Raw genomic sequence first — 17,723 nt, 5'->3', positions numbered from 1 at the left:
CATAGGCTCCGACCGCAATTAAAGAAAAATTTATGTAACTGAATTTATAATAAACAATTTTTGTATGAAACTACAAAATAGTGAGGTAACAAAAATGTTGATAATAGATTTGCCTAATAAAATGTGTATGTATTTTTTTGCCTTATCAGTAATTTAAGTTTAAGACGGAACAAATATTAGAAGAGCCATTTTTAAAGTTTTTTATGCATTTTTTTATTTTTATATTTCATATATTATGTATTTATTTCTAACTAGCTTGAACAGTCTTTCTGTGTAGATAGAGAAACAAAATATAGAATAGCGCGTGTTGCTTTTATGTCCAACAGATGGCGATGTTTTAAAAAAAAAAGTATATTTTTCTAATAGACAGCGCTGTTTTTTTTTTTTAAAAGTATGTTTGCAACAGATGGAGCTGTTTTTCGAAAAACCATGTTTTTACAAATTTTTTTCTATAACATAAGTACATAAAAACACAAATTTTGTCAAAGTTTCAAAGTAATCGGTGAAGAAGTTTCGGAGATTAAAATTTTGAATAAACGAATATTTACATTTTTATTTATATAGATAGATAAGATAATTAGCATTTATTTGGATTTTGTTGCAAAATCGAAATGCATGCAAATTCTCACAGAATATGCCAGAGGCTTGAAGGGTTTAAAGCAGACAATTTAGAACCATGGAAAGACATTTCAGGGCAAGCCATGATTGCAAAAAAATTACAGATTTTTCATTAAAAAGATAACTTCCATTGACGAGAGCGGTTAAGTTCCTTGGCTATGGATCTTAAGATTGCAGATTCGACTCCAGCGTGCACAAATAAATTATTTCACATATTTAATTAAATTAAAATAATTATTGTATATTTGAGGCACATTCCAAAGTGGTACGTACTCTCAGTATCACCCTGGTAAAAGAACAGCATTGTACACACTTAATTTTAGGCCAAAAAATTTCAGATTCAATCCAAAAGTTTCAATTAAAGTGCAAAAATATAGAACATTAATAATTTCTCCATTCAACAACTCATATCTTCTAAGTCTGAACTTGACTCCAATTTTCATTATAATTTTGAAATTATTATTTAAATAAAATTAATATTTAAATTCACCTTTCATTTCTCCATAATTTTAAATGATGGCCAAGAACACCCTTGAAGGGTGAAAGCCAGAAATAATAGAAAAAAAAATAATAATAATTTCCTTGTTATCTTTACAATATGAAATGTGTTTTGGCATTTTGGTCAAAACTTAACAAAAAAAATGACTTCACAGATGTCATAAAAGTCTGTGATGAATTACACTCAAATATTAAATTAAATTGAAAGTTTAAAATGCTAAAATAAATTTACTCATATACATATGTTTTTCATTCAATAAAAATACATCTTCTTAGAGAACTTACGGCCATTTGGTTCGGCCTGCTAAAAATATCGCAGTACCAAATGACTCTCGGCAACAGAAACGTCCCCACCCCTGTTCTAAACAAATAATAGACGTAATATAATCTAGATTAGTGTCTTGGAGAAATATATCCATTTTTATTTTAATATGCGTCATCTATTGACATTTCTACAAATTTAGGATAAAAACATTTTTTTTAATAACTTAAATCTAACCTCTAATTGCAAGAATAAAAAAAATTATTTATGGTAAAATCTCGAAAGCAGATTGGCGCTGGAATGTTCACATTGCAGTCTGCTTTTCCTAAGTATTATAATATTATCATTAAAATAAAAGTAAGTAAGTTGCTAACCAAAAGAAATACATATTTAAATATGAAATGTTTGTACTTTTAAGTTCCCTGTTGTACCTGCACGAAAATACTTAAAATTTAATATTTGTGTTTGACAATATTACAGATATTATAACAATGTAATATAATATGTACAATCAATTATGCTAAGCTTATATTAGAGAACACATTGATGATGACACAAAGGTGGCTGACAGGACCAGCCCTGATACCAAATAGCGCCTGGCGCTAGTCAAAACCTCGTGGGCGCTGTTTTATATATTATCAGCGCCTTGGCTCCTTGGTAAGTCTGCGCCCGGAGCGGACTGCTCCGAGAGGGCCTACGCAGCTTCGGTGGTTGATGGCATTCACACTAAGATGGTTTCTTTCTTTTTTAACTGTTTTCATAACCAAGATGGTTTCTTTCTTTTTTAACTGTTTTCATAACCAAGATGGTTTCTTTCTTTTTTAACTGTTTTCATAACCAAGATGGTTTCTTTCTTTTTTAACTGTTTTCATAACCAAGATGGTTTCTTTCTTTTTTAACTGTTTTCATAACCAAGATGGTTGCTTTCTTTTTTAACTGTTTTCATAACCAAGATGGTTGCTTTCCTTTTTAACTGCATTCATAACCAAGATGGTTGCTTTCTTTTTTAACTGTTTTCATAACCAAGATGGTTTCTTTCTTTTTTAACTGTTTTCATAACCAAGATGGTTTCTTTCTTTTTAACTGTTTTCATAACCAAGATGGTTTCTTTCTTTTTTAACTGTTTTCATAACCAAGATGGTTGCTTTCTTTTTTAACTGTTTTCATAACCAAGATGGTTGCTTTCCTTTTTAACTGCATTCATAACCAAGATGGTTGCTTTCTTTTTTAACTGTTTTCATAACCAAGATGGTTTCTTTCTTTTTTAACTGTTTTCATAACCAAGATGGTTTCTTTCTTTTTTAACTGTTTTCATAACCAAGATGGTTTCTTTCTTTTTTAACTGTTTTCATAACCAAGATGGTTGCTTTCTTTTTTAACTGTTTTCATAAACAAGACTGTTGCTTTCTTTTTTAACTGTTTTCATACCTACCAAGATGGTTGCTTTCTTTTTTAACTGTTTTCATAACCAAGATGGTTGCTTTCTTTTTTAACTGTTTTCATAACCAAGATGGTTGCTTTCCTTTTTAACTGCATTCATAACCAAGATGGTTGCTTTCTTTTTTAACTGTTTTCATAACCAAGATGGTTTCTTTCTTTTTTAACTGTTTTCATAACCAAGATGGTTTCTTTCTTTTTTAACTGTTTTCATAACCAAGATGGTTGCTTTCTTTTTTAACTGTTTTCATAAACAAGACTGTTGCTTTCTTTTTTAACTGTTTTCATACAAACCAAGATGGTTGCTTTCTTTTTTAACTGTTTTCATAACCAAAATGGTTGCTTTCTTTTTTAACTGTTTTCATAACCAAGACTGTTGCTTTCTTTTTTAACTGTTTTCATACCAACCAAGATGGTTGCTTTCTTTTTTAACTGTTTTCATAACCAAGATGGTTGCTTTCTTTTTTAACTGTTTTCATAACCAAGATGGTTGCTTTCTTTTTTTCAACTATATTCAAAATAAATGATAAAGTTTTATTTTCATAAACAATGCATTAAGAAAGACTATCAGCCGTATACTTATAACTATGAAGTTGGTCCCACTTTTGAATGTGATTTTTAATAATAATAACACATTTTGTAATGGCACTATTAAAAAATCTTTGATTAATCATCACTATCAACATCCATACTGCTGTTTAGATTGGCCTGTTTTATAAACTGAGTAAAATTCCATTTGGTGTATTTCATGATTTTCGACCCATTCTGAATGGTGTGCACATGAACAAGGGGGGTTAACTTCAAATTTGGTAAAAGCTGAAAAAGAAAGACATGTTTTTTTTAGATCATAATATGTAATATTACAGTAATTGGCCAGAAAGCATAATGATAAATGTGAGAGAACCACCACCACGGTTAATAGAAGTATTTACGTATTATTGACACGTATGATTCCAATTATGAATTAACGTGCATAAATAGGTCGCCGATGCTGTGAATGCAAGACACAATCAAGATAAGATATAATTACGTCTGTCATAACACAGGGACATCCCTAGCACGGATAGCAAAAAAATAACTATTCTAAAAATGAAAAACAACTTAAATTTCAAGAGTCAGAACAGAAAATAAGAGAATGTGTATGAAACACTGAGTGTGCACCAAGAAAGAGAGAGTTATGAGTTGTATAATTCTCTGTTATGCCCGAGCCACACTAGGCTAGTATTTCAAGCCAGAACAGCAAGCTATTGCTAGTAATCTAGCTATGTCACGTAAACAGCACTATCCTGGTTTGAAATACTAGCCTCTTGTGGCTCAGGCAGTAGGGAATCGCATGATGGTTAGTTTAGTAATGTGTATTTAAAGTTTCAAAAATATTTCGCAAATTTCGCAAAAATGGTACAATTTCACAAAAATAGCACAATTTCACAAAAATTGCATAATTTCACAAAAATTGAACAATTTCACAAAAATTGTTTAATTTCACAAACATTGCACAATTTCACAAAACGGCTTTACAGCTGTGAGAAGAGGATTTCTGGAATAAATAATAATGATTCTATGTAAAAATACTATAATATTGTTTTGTACTTACTTTGGGAGTGAGTAGGAAATACTGAGAGTTATCTGTCGTGGAGGTAATTGTGACCAGAAGTTGAAACATTTTCCTTTCATTTATCGGGTCCATTCCTTGATTCACCTCATCAACGCATCTTAAAAAAAAATAATAATTTTACATAATTCAAGATATTCACGTTTTCACTGTTTCACTAATGCACTAAATGGGCTAGAACCAAAAAGTACTAACTAAAAGATGGCAACATTGGTTATCATTAAAATCTATATTCTTACTATTACATATTATTTAATGAGCAGGCAGCATTCTACTGATGTGCTCATATCTGTCTGTTCATATTATTAATTTTTTAATAATATGAACAGACAGGGGTATTATTAATTTTTTTTTAGTGTCCACGGAGATTTATATTTTTGTTGGTGGAGAAGATTTCTTGGATGCCAGGGATGTCCAGATAAAAATTTGAAAGTCTCAATCAAATTAACCTTTCTTTTAACATTGGTAATCTCAGTTCCTTGAGTCTGTCTTCGTCATTAAAAGCTCTTGGTATTTTTGTAAATCGTCTCTGATCTCTCTCTAATAGATCTATTACTTTTGCCAAATATGGAAGAATATTTGGAAGTGAGTTTTCGAGAAACAGAGTGATTTTGAGAACATAATAGAGAGGAAATCAGCCTACAAGCCGTCCTATACATTAGTTCCTGATTATAAGAGTGTTGGTCTAAATAAAGGCAGAGGTAGAATGCTGTTGGTGTTGTGAACGATTTTCCGGCCTCTGCGTTTCCTCCCTCCTACAACAGGTTCACTCCTTCCTTTTCTCAAAAAGACCCCCAAACGCCATTCCAATAGATGACCTAGGCCCTGAGGCAATTTATTTACCTAATGGCCTCCTACCCACGTACCCTACCTACTCCACAGTTGTATAAGAAAAAACATTTAAATGATTACATGGGTTAGGTTTAGTTTGTATTTTGTCATGAGACCTCACAGCTAATAGTCGATTACTCTTTGTCGACTGTCGACTAACATCTCCCTTGGCGATGGACACTGCAAGGCTCCCAAAGGAGATTAGGATATACTTTTAGGAGAGATGATGCAGTGACTGTGTATTTACCTGAAAGGCACCTTGGACAGCTGTTGCAGCGCCATCAGGTAAAGGGCGGTAGAGAGTGCGCGCTCCCCCCCGCTCTGGGTGTGCGAACTCAGCACCTGCAGCTGCTCCTCGGAGCGGAACCTCACCAGGATGCTGATTCCGTAGATATCATACTCCTCCTAAACACCATTACATTTGAGAATATGAAATTAACAAACAGATTGCAGTCTTTAGAACGTATGAGCCAATGAAAGGAAGCTGATAGACACCCTCCAAATGTGGTGCTGGAGAAAAATGTTTAGGATTCCTTGGACAGCCAGGCACACTAATATATATTAATTCTGGAACAGTTGAGCATCCACAATAGGCAATTAAAGCGAGAACTCAAACCTGGAGAAGCTCATGATCAATGACAAAGGAGAAGGCAGGAAAAACTGAGGAAGATATCTTTTATCAATACAGGCCGTGCTGTAGAAAAAGAACTGACAGTTAACCTTTTGAACGCGTTAATTTGCTTCGTTTTATCTATATGGTACATATTTTCAAATACCTATGGACGCAATTAAATGTCACAGGAATAATTTGAATTTTTCGCAATAATTTAATCTTACAGCAGAACAAAGAATGTTATCGGCGCAGACTCCACAAATCAACTCGCCTAGTACTAACGCCATCCGTTGACAAAATTATAAACTATGGCACTCAAAGGCACGAAGAGGCGCACTTGATTATCGATCTTTTTTTATGAAATACAATTTTATTTTTGAGAAATTCTTGTAGACGTCATCATTGTGATAGTTCTACGAATGTCAAAGTGAGCAAGAAAAAAATTTATGACGAAAGAGCGCTGGAATATGGGCCATCAAAGTTTCCGTATCAACTATTGATACAGCCGCATGTGAGTATGGACTTTTTGCCGTAACAACATTTGATACGGCCGCGTGCAAAGAGTTAAAAAAGACCTGTTTTCTGACTTTTAAAGTTTTTTTGTGTTGAGTTATCATGGAAGCATTTCACATCAGCACAGCCAACCAAAATGAGTATATTTGATATTGAGTTATCTTTAAACTTACATCTCCGTTGGGTTTGGATATTTGCACTTCCCCAGCACAGCCAAGCTGCGCAAACATTTCTCCAAACTTTCTGTTGATTTTTTCTATCTGATTCTCCAAAGAAGGAAGCCACCTGTCCCTAGAATACCAAAACAATACAATACCTTTACTATGAATTATATTTTCGTGTAGTTTTTTTTTACAATTTTATATTTCCGTACAATCAAAATTTCAAATTCCTACAAGTGCAATCTAAACTGATTTGAAAGAAAACTGATGTCGCCAAATTTACATCAGTTCTTTGGACTCCTAGGCCTTGGACTGGCCAATGAAATTGATAAATCTGTTCAAGAAAGAAATGTTTAAGCAATTTCATCCAACATGATCCTTTAATTTTAACCAGAGTGGAAGATACTACCAGTATCGCCCTGGTGTAAGACCACCATTCAGAATTGAAACGTTGCTTGAAATGGCTTTAGCCGTGTTTGGTGACCAGATCTGAATAGCCAGGTACTTCCCCACCTTCCTCTTCCCCATCTCCCTCCCCTCCCCAATACCCTCAGCCTCACAACATACCCCAATTGGGGATGCCATAGTCTCACTGGCTCCAGACGGGAGCAGTTGGGACTCTTGTGCGGTAATACTGTAAAAAAAAAAAAAAACCGATGGACGATCTTTTAACATTAATTTAGATTTTACTTACTTATGTGATGTTTTTATTTTATATTATCATTAGGTACCTACCTATCATGTCTTATAATTTTATTATTATTTTTCTATTTATGTAATAATTGTATAATATATATAACATGTATTATGGCACACTGGGATCGCGATATCCTCCCAGGCCTGCAGGATTAAAAATTATAAGAAAAAATTGAGCTGACTTTGGCACACCGACACGCCCACAAAATATTTTTATCAGTTTAACTCTTGCGCGGAGCATAACATTTGTGCATAACAGGATTTTTGTCCATTTGCAATGCACATTACACATGTAACATAAACTTTATATTAAAAAATAAAGAAGAAACATGAAATACATATTTTTAATAGGTAATGAATGGCATTTATATGCCGCTTGAATCCTTCAAGGCTACTGTTAAAAATATCAATAGTCTTAGACATAACAAATTATTATAAGCAATAATAATTAGTTGCCTGAAATATCTATATATTTTCAATTTGTATGGATATTTCAGGCGACTAATGGTTCCATGATAACTCCTCAAAATGACAATTTAACTTTAGGTTACATATGTAACTATTTAACCTAGTTTTTGTTTCATAACTTTATAGCACTTTTATAGGTGTGTTGAATTGTCATTTTGATGATTGTCACCATCTCATCACATATATATTCATATTTATTCACATATTTCATCACATATATATGTGCTCACTATAACACAAAATTTCATAATGTAGACATTCTTAGCAATAACCTTCAGAAATATTTATTTATTTTATTTATTTATTTATTTATCGTTTCTTTACATTGTATCTTTTGTTTAAGTTATAATTTTTAACCTCACTAGGACAAGCCTGTGTTGAGATATTGAACACAAGTAATGCGTACGATCAACGTCTCCTATCATTATCCTATATTCCTTTCCGTCTCCCTTTTACATACTAATTAGTTTTAAGACATGTGTAATAAAACTCCCATCTCCTATATAAGTATGTTTAGCATAAAATAATAACTGTTTATTTCTTAGGAAAAAATATAAATAAAAGGTTAATGGACATATTTGTTTGTATAAACAATACAAAAAATTCAGAATACATACCTCAAGTCAGTCATCTTGGCCTCGAGCTTCGAGCATTGGACACTCAATGATGCAACCTCTTTTTTCAGCTTTAGTATGGTCTGTTCTCTGCTTTTAAAATCTATTATAATCTGCAAACATGGAAAAAAAAGGTTTAAAATATAGAGACAAAAATAGGGGAAAAGTAATAAAGTATATCTTTTTTTTTTCTCCATGATGTATGTATATAAGTATATAAAGTATATCTTAAGTATATAAAGAAGACTGTCTGTGGAGGGTAGGCGGCGGAGATTTGATTTTTATACACATCTACAGTTTTATTGCGAGACTGAAGAAATTTTGCACACCTGAACCTCAAAAATGGTCACTGTCGACCGTGTATGTGAAAACCTTTGAATTGAAACGTAAAATAGAAACTGACATAAAATAGTTCATGGAAAGATACATAAGATATATGCATTGCTTATGCAGTCAAAGGGGTTTGTTTATCTGTTGTACATATAAACTTCAAATAATAATAATTTGAATTTTGGAATTTTTCAAAGGTATATTAACCACTCGGAACATTAGAACGTCAAAAGACGTAAATATGATAATAGCGGTCAAGACATTAGTACGTCTTTTCACGTAAACGCGCGAGATTTTACAAAAATCGATTTATTTCCATCACTAGTATACGGATTGCCATGATTTAAAAAACAGAGTATCGATAATGAATAACGCTACGCGTCTGCATTCAAGAATATCTATGGAATCTAGAGGTGCATTATCTGAGTCGATTGAATCTGTCATCTTGTTCGTTCATAATTTATTGCGTTTTTAAATAATTTATTAAAAATATTTTAGCTTGGACGGTTAATATTTTGAGGTGAATAATAGTTTTTAATTATATTTCTTCAATATATAAAGTGTTATTTCTTTATGATACTCAGAAAAAAGTACATTTTTCACAGCTTTGAAATAATGGTCAGCGATTTTTACATATTTTTGACGTTTTCAGAAAATGTATATTTAGACACGCAAATATTTACGTATAACAAAACAATACGATAGTGAATTTCATAATCTTTCCAAAACATTTTTTAGAATGAGGCTACGTTTCCCAAAACGTGAGTTATGAAGCTTTTAACAAAACTCGTGAATAACACAAAAATTTTCGCGTTTTGACAGTTCGCAAAGGAACACAAAGTAAATAAAAGTCCTTTTCTGAGAGGTTAAATGTTCTATATTTTTCTTCATTAGATGTTGTAAAAAAATACTATTTTAGATTTTTGTATTTAAAATGGAAACTTTAATGTTTAAAATTGTAATATTTTAATTTCAAAGATGAAAAAAAAACACATTAACATTTTGAATCAAAACTTCGAAAAATTTCAGAGAATTAAAAATTCAAAGAACACTGTCTTTTTATTTAAAGATTTGCATGATAAATGTCACTTCGCTTTTATCTAGTTCATACAATTAAAAATTATTAAATATTATAATAAGAATTCCCAGAAAATAACTAAAAATTCGGTAAAATTCAATTAAAAAAATAATTTGTAGGAAATAAAAATTTTCCAATAAATGAAACTAGTATATTTTTCACAATGTGACTCTATTAATGGACAAAAACTAACAAAAATAGCACAAATAATAGTAAACATATTGAAGTATACTAATATAATACGGTGAATTGAATCCTATAATTTCTATACCCGCTATATCCGATTTTTTGACAAAATGATCTGAGTATGACATCTTGTTCACATTTTTGCGAGCAACAAGAGGAGCCTAAAATTGAGTTTCAAAACCCTCCTTATCGCGACCAAAAACCATGTTAAAACTGCGAGTGAGAAACCAAATCCGCTATATCATACAGAAAGTTACTATCAAAACCCGCTATATCGGATTCAACGAATCGCAAGCAGTTATTTTGCCAAAATACAATATGGCCGCCGCTCTGATGCCACGCTCGTGTGTCAAAATGATCTACGCGTGAGTTTCTAAACCCGCCATGTCGGCTCAGTTGACTTTCAAAATCACGAAGTGAGTATCAAAATCCGCTATATCCATTTTATTTATCGAAATTACTTAATTATTGCTAGACATATATAGAAAAATAAATGCTTTTCGAAATTTTATTACTCCAATTCATTATATAAAAAATTGTAATGCATTTACTTATGTACGCTAGAGATGTGACAGTTTTTTGCGGTTTTCTCCAAATCAATGAAAGTTGATATAGCGGGTATAGAAATTACACGACTCAATTGGTCATTAAAATAGAAATTATAATTAAAAACACTATTTTAATCACACATGACCAACCAATTAGCGGGGAAACAGAGGTGCATGGCGCGCATAGGAGCGTCTGCGCACTGGTCGAAAATTGGAATGTAGCAAGACATTGTTATTGGTAATAATTCGAAAAAGAAAGGGTACGGTAAGGTACAGTCTTTGCACGATGTATAACAAAAACACCGTTAAACGATTGTGAAGTGATTTTTCTTTGGTAAGGCTGTTAGTGTGTAGCGTCAAAAATTTAAAGAAATACATTGAATTTGTCATCCACCGTATTGAGAGATCGGATAGCAGGATCCAGTGAAAGCAATAGGATTTCATCAGTTGGTTAAATTAATTAATTATCTGCAAATAAACAATCAATACACAAAACAATAGTACTAAAACTTTGTAGTTAACCTAACCTAAAAATATGGATAGAAGTTCAGTGAGGGAACTAGTTGTAGGTAGTAGGAACTAGTTGGGTAGTAGATACTTAGCTACTCAGACGTGGTCACCAAACATGGCTAAAGTGTAAGAAGGATGAATATACCTGATTATCTCCATTCCCCATGCAATTTATCTTCACCAATAACACGTCAATGTGTTCCTGTATGGTGGTCAGATCGTTGGGTAGTTTAGAGAATTCTTTTGCCAGTGGGAAACCCTTTTCATGCGGCAACAGATTGCCGGTGGATTGCCTCGCTTCGTCGAGTTTTTCCTTAGCCGTGTTCTTCATACAAGTAAGCTGGCGAACAATGTTCTCTAAGGTGACCTAAAAATACAAAGAATAACATTCTATACTGAAATGTTTTGAAACCATCAAACAGGGGAAATATAAATGGTGCCCTCTCTTATCGGAGGTTGTCTATCAAGAGGGCAATCTTCACCCTGCAGACCGGAACAACTTCGTGGAACTGCACTTGTATCAGCCATGTAAGACTACCAAGTCAAAAAGTGTGGTGTTTCCCGATTCCATCAAACTTACCCTGAATTATCAATAGACGCCTGAAAATTTTGCAAATCGAAGAAAAAATTCAAAGAAAAATTGATTTTTTCACTAAAAAAAATATTTTTTTGCTTAGGAAAATACTGCGAATTTTCATATTTTGCAAACGATATTCTGGTATTTAAGAAAAAGAAAGCAATATTTTACATTCTAAATATTTCTTTATTTATAGATTTGAGAAGCTTGAAAACCAATAAAGTGAATGCAGCTAACTTCATGTCGAGAACGCTGCAAACTAGTATGTTTTACCACTTTTTTGCTGAAACATCATTTTTATTGCAAAATAACACCACTTTTCCCAAAAACAATGCGAAGTTCGTAAAAAAAAATACCGCAAATTTTGCCAAACATAACACTACTTTCCACAAAAAAAAAATTTCAGGTCCCTATCAAATGGGAAATCTCGTATTTTTCCTTCCTTATAATATGAACGAGATATTGGAGTTTTGTTATTTTTCTGGCACAATTTGGCAATTATCGATTATCGGATGAAGAAATTGTAAATTGGTTACCTTCTCAATGATCCAGGGTTTAATGTCACATTAAAGCTTTGTTTAGTTTGCATGCTGTACAGAAGAATCTTTTAAAACAAAACATTGGAAAGGAGACTGGAATTTGGCCTGGGATATATGTAGCGGTAAGATAATGATGAAAATGATAATTACCTCTGCGTTATTGGCACCATCCTTCAGGACCCTCAAGTTCCTCTGCAAGTCGATTACTTCGGTCCTCAGGAGCTTCAGCTTCTCCGTTAACACGCTGCTGTTGAGAGACCTGTTAGTAAATGCCTTGAAGAAGTCCATGACCTTGACTTGGCTCTTCACCTGTTGCAGGACACAGGCGGCAACATCGGAGCGGCATTTCAACTTCTCCGTCTCGATATCGACATTCTCTTCGTTTTCCAATGCAGCGACTTTGTTCTGCTGCATGCGTATACGCGCTGATATTGTTTTAATCTTTAAAAATATTCAGTAAAAGATGGTTATAGGGTAGGACGATAGATTGGCAGCCGATTTAGATTTAATAAATCGTTTAAGATTCATTCAATCGATTAAGACTAATTCAATTGTATAAGATTCATTCAATCGATTAAGATAAATTCAATCAGTTAAGATTCATGCAATCAATTAAGATTCATTCAATGGATTAAGATTCACTCAATCGGTAAGATTCATTCAGTTGATTAAAATTCTAAGATTACTCAATCGATTAAAATTCATTCAATGAAGAAGATCAGATGGATTTTTTACCTGCTCAAGAGACTCATTGAATTTTTTTCTCTTGGACAGAAGTAAATTCACAGAATCTTCCAGCCTGCCCAGATTTTCATCCAAAGTCTGAATTTTAGATTTCCCTTCCGTTTCCAGTTCCATCACTGCTTCCAATCTGTAAAGAAATTAAATATTCAACTACACTTATTTCTATTTTTAAAAATTGGAAAGATGAAAAACAAATACACCTTCCCGTGTAGCGGTAGGAACTGTCCGCTTACATAGCAAGACTTCTAGACACGCGTTGGCATTGAATTACAGCTGCCACTCGGTGGATTCAATTAAGCTGTGCGTTGAATTCCAGAGAAGCCGGCAGTTGGTTTTCGAGGCGAGTGGGAATCACATCGGAGAACGAGCTGCTTGAATCGTCGGGAGATTGAAACACGCACGTGAGACATTTTATTAATCCTCATGAATTAGACACATAATCTCTTAGATATCACCATGTTTATAAATTCGTTTAGACTAGTTTCTAGACTGGCGCTCAGTGGTGATGTCTTATTTTAAGCTGTTTAGTTAATATAATTTTACGAGTAAATGTCGTGGCCGAGTTCAAATTACGTTGTGCTTTCAAATAGCCAACCACCCCTGATTTTCTAAATTTAAGTCTTGCTCTTGTATTTAAAGTTTAAATTAAATATACATTCATATTATTATATCACAATTGATATTCTGAGTCTTCATTTCAATTCCCCTTATTGCTGCAAGCTATGGTGGAGCATATTACCAGAATACGGTGAGTTTAATATAATATGTGGTGACAATCTACGTTACACCCGTAAATAACACAACAATATTTGAACCCTTCCAATTCCGATCATTAAAAGCGGAAAATGTTTCTTGCGCAATGATGGAGGACTTAGCTAACAGGTGGTTGAATCAGAGATACTCGCGGGAACCCGACCCAACCTCTAACATGATGCATACATATTGATTGGTCAGTGGCTGTGTTGGTATCAATTTCTCAGCAGACTAAATCCTCCATCACAAGCAACATTTCCACTTATTTTATTGGTAGTATGAGATTTTAAAATATTGTCAGGTATTCGTAACCTGGGTCTTTCTATTTTTATTTGTTAATAATAATTTTTTTATTTTTATTTTGTTTATTTAGGAAAACCAACAGATTTTTTACATCTTTAAATAATTAACTTATAAAAAATACAAATAATATCTAATGATAGGTTTTCAGTTAAAAAATTAATTATAATAACAAACTAAGGGTCCAGTACCCGTGGGCAAAAAATATTTACAGAAAATACAAAATACTAAATAAAGTAAACATAACATCTGATATAAGAACACAAGTAAATTACGAAATAACAATTTTATCCTCACACAACACTAATAATCACCAATATATGTATATACCTACAACTAAACTGAACAGATGTTTATAAAATGAGTCACTTGTAACTGGACAGGGTTCATATCAACAACATGATAACTTGCAGTATGTTATTAATTATTATTTAATAATAGCTAAGGTATCTTTTTTAAATGTTCCTAAACTACACGAAAATATGTCAATATAATTAAAATTCTTATTGTATAGGGTACAAGCTCTGAAAATAAAAGCGTTTTGTCTGAGATTAGTAGAGCATTTTTGAAGATGAAAAAGTGACTTATCTCTAGTTCTAAAGCTCGGGACTCTAAAATTAATCTCAGACAAAAGGGGCGAACAATCAATAATTTAATATATATTAACGGCAAGGTAATATAGATAATAAATATTCAGGCAGGTATTTTTGGCGCTGGCACTACACTGTCTCTGGGCGAAAATAAAGGTCCTGCGCAAATTTCTTTTAAATCGCTATAACTTCGAAAATAATTAAAATATTTGAATAAAAATTTAAACGTAGTCACTCTATTACGGTCCGCCTATCGGTATTTGCCCATACCTGCTTTCTTTAAATACGCCCGACATCTCTCACTCGCTTGCACATAGGAGTTGAGTGGGTGCGGAACAGAGATAGAGATTCGAATCGGGTTTCACGGTCATAAAAACCCTCATTCCAGGAATTGAATTATGTATTACAATAACAAAATATGTTATCTAAATAATATACTGTCCTTTTGTTGAAATACCGATGTAAACAAAAGGCACGAAGATAAATATAAAAAGAAGACTTGCATTACGATTCAATAATTATGCAATTATAGTTTGGACCTTTAAAAAGAGATTGGTATATATATTGAATAATTCCGTCTTTTCTGCCATTGAAATGAGGCAAAACTACTAGGTAGAACAAAGATAGAACTACCCTTCCCGGTGCTAAGCATCAATCGACCGAACGGATAAATCTACCTTTCCCTCCCGAAGTGTATTAACCGTTTGGGTGCCAATCGTCGATTTTCGTCGATTCGTGTTTCAACGAAGATTGCCGATCGTCGATTTCCGTCGATTGCGTCAGTCGTGTTCTGATTCGCGCGTACGTCTGTACGTAAAATTCTCATTTTTTCGAAACGCCTGGACTTCGGGATCCTCCTCCGCGTGATTCTAAACCAATATTCTTTAATAAAACACCGAAAAAATCATCGAAATCCTTGAAAATTCAAAGAATTTATGGGGTTTTAAAAAAATATATAGTTTCATAAAAAATAATGTTTTTTTGGTGGCATTTTACAAGCAACTGTATGAATTTTTTTGGCACTCAAACGGTTAATAAAAGCAAGGAATGATGATGCCAAATACAGCAAAAAAACTTACTCATTTTGGGCTTTGATGAGGGTTTTTTGATCCATGGTGTTGACCATCAGTTTGGCAGAGTGGATTTCATTTGTAGAAGTGGATTTGGCTCCGGTGTATTCAGATACTCTTACAGCAAAGCGGTGGTTTTCTGGAATAAAATACAATAAGGAACTCAAGACCATTTAAATCCATGGTGTTGACCATCAGTTTGGCAGAATGGATTTGATCTGTATAAGTGGATTTGGCTCCACTGTATTCCGATACTCTTACAGCAAAGCGGTGGTTTTCTGGAATAAAATACAATAAGGAACACGAGACCATTTAAAAAAATAATTTGTTCGTTTTAAAAAGTTCGTTTTCATAGTTCTTTTAAGGTTTGAATCTTTCAAATTCTGCCAAAACACTTGACATCTGGCAGGGCATGTGTGACGTCGTGTGTATGCAGTTTTTTAAATGAAAGCATGAATTTTCATGTCGGAATAAAATCAACATCTCCCAAAATAAATAAAATTAACAAATATAATTCAACAATGCAAGAATAGTTTTGAAATAATCTGTTTGTATAAAGAAGTTGTGACATCCGCAGACCCATGTGCGATTCCACACAGCGCGATTTCGCGCAACATTGCCTGCATTCTTAAAGCATGCGGTTTAAATTATTCCTCGCAGACTCATGTGGGAACGGCCTTAATTAAGTCAGAACCATTAGTACAGGGCTTTTAAGTCTTCGTTGTTTTAACCATTTTACAATAAAAACTTATATTCGGAATCGGCATTTGTTGATCTACATATAATCTTTATGAATACTTGTTTTTTTGCGAGACATTACACATATTATTTTTATTTTGCGAGGCATTATACATTTATTTTTGCAAAGCATTATACATTTATTTTTTTTAATTGTTGTCAAGTCATTGTTGTAGAACTCCATATCAATTTTAAGTTTTTATTTTATTATATTCAATAATATTACTATTCAATTTATTAAAAAAAAGTTTATTTATAAACAAGTTCTGCTGTGCAAGTATTACTATGAGTGACAGCTGTTTCGCCTTCTGAGGGCATTATCAAACTGTGATGAAGCCACTTACAGACGATATATCTATATTATTTTCACAAAAGCACTTATTATGTAAAACAAATTGCTTTTATTCTTATTTTTTTAACCATATTATATACCCTTACTGATTTCCAAGTAAAATGTGGGAAATTATTAATAGTTCCTAATTACACCATTTCAAGTTTCCCCACTTATTGTATTGTTTAAATCTGAATAAGGTCCTTAAAAAATTAATGATTTGGGTGAGTCGGGGGTTTCTTTTTCCCTGCATAATAATTATAATAACTTGTTATAATAATTGAACATGGCTTAACACATTCGCTGCCAGGAGCTTTTGTTACCAGTAAAATTACATATGATTGGTCTGCCCATGGGAATGATTGGCACTGAACCGGTTAAACATATCCAGAAGTGGCGAGCGAATTAAATGTTTTTTTTTGATTATTTGAACTTTTATCAATTTCCGCCTTCTCTAAAAGGTTGTGTAATAATAACATCCACAATAACTTCTATCGGTTTACATATCTCTTATGTAGGAAAGCGGTTATGAAAACAATATGTTTTATTTACCCGAGAAGAAAAGGTTAATCTGTGGTGGCACATTCTGGCTGAGAAGGTAGGTCTGCTCGTTGCCAATGGGGATCCTGTGTATGCTGTATTGCTTGCAGAGGTATCTGATGACAGCTTCAGGTCCTGTCACAGTGTCCAGCAAGTATGTGTAGAACCCTAAATCTCTGCAACACAATATAACCATTGTTATATTAACAATTTATAGTTTTTCTTTTACATAAACAAGTGTGTAATTATTATTATGCCTGACAGCTGTTTCGCCTTCTGAACGCATTATCAAACTGTGGGGAAGCCACATAAAGACGAAAAACAATTTGATTTTATTTTTATTACCTATGCCACTATTGATTTCCGAGTAAAACATCAGAAATAATTATTGGTTACTAACCCTTTAATGCATTTATCCGCCTTGAGGGGGACTTTACGCTAATTTCAGTCACTTATAAAAATAATCAAGCATTAATGCACGGCACCGTTTATAAGCAAGCTTCATTGTACACATTGGCATAGGTGGCCCTGCTGTCATATTTATAATCCGCCAGTTGGCAATTGAA

The 17,723-nt window shown here is 33.0% G+C and overlaps 1 protein-coding gene across 1 annotated transcript in view; it reads right to left on the bottom strand.

Annotated features, from left to right (window-relative positions):
* Window positions 1-3,083: 3,083 nt before the first annotated feature.
* Window positions 3,084-17,723, bottom strand: part of SMC5 (structural maintenance of chromosomes 5) — a 29,820-nt gene continuing 15,180 nt past the window's right edge. The window contains exons 9-18 of the mRNA XM_089646498.1: window positions 17,170-17,333; window positions 15,558-15,687; window positions 12,827-12,962; window positions 12,242-12,532; window positions 11,121-11,342; window positions 8,327-8,436; window positions 6,558-6,675; window positions 5,506-5,663; window positions 4,410-4,527; window positions 3,084-3,631 (exon numbers count right to left, since the gene is read on the bottom strand). Of these exons, the coding sequence (XP_089502624.1) occupies window positions 3,482-3,631; window positions 4,410-4,527; window positions 5,506-5,663; window positions 6,558-6,675; window positions 8,327-8,436; window positions 11,121-11,342; window positions 12,242-12,532; window positions 12,827-12,962; window positions 15,558-15,687; window positions 17,170-17,333 (1,597 nt within the window). The 3' untranslated portion in view covers window positions 3,084-3,481. The remainder of the gene's footprint in view (window positions 3,632-4,409; window positions 4,528-5,505; window positions 5,664-6,557; window positions 6,676-8,326; window positions 8,437-11,120; window positions 11,343-12,241; window positions 12,533-12,826; window positions 12,963-15,557; window positions 15,688-17,169; window positions 17,334-17,723) is intronic.

Source organism: Hesperophylax consimilis, chromosome 24, assembly GCF_061612785.1.
Source record: "Hesperophylax consimilis isolate HC1 chromosome 24, BYU_Hcon_1.0, whole genome shotgun sequence".
In the NCBI taxonomy this organism is placed as follows: domain Eukaryota; kingdom Metazoa; phylum Arthropoda; class Insecta; order Trichoptera; family Limnephilidae; genus Hesperophylax; species Hesperophylax consimilis.
Note: the sequence above shows the minus strand (reverse complement) of the source record. Positions and strands in the feature narration are given on the sequence as shown.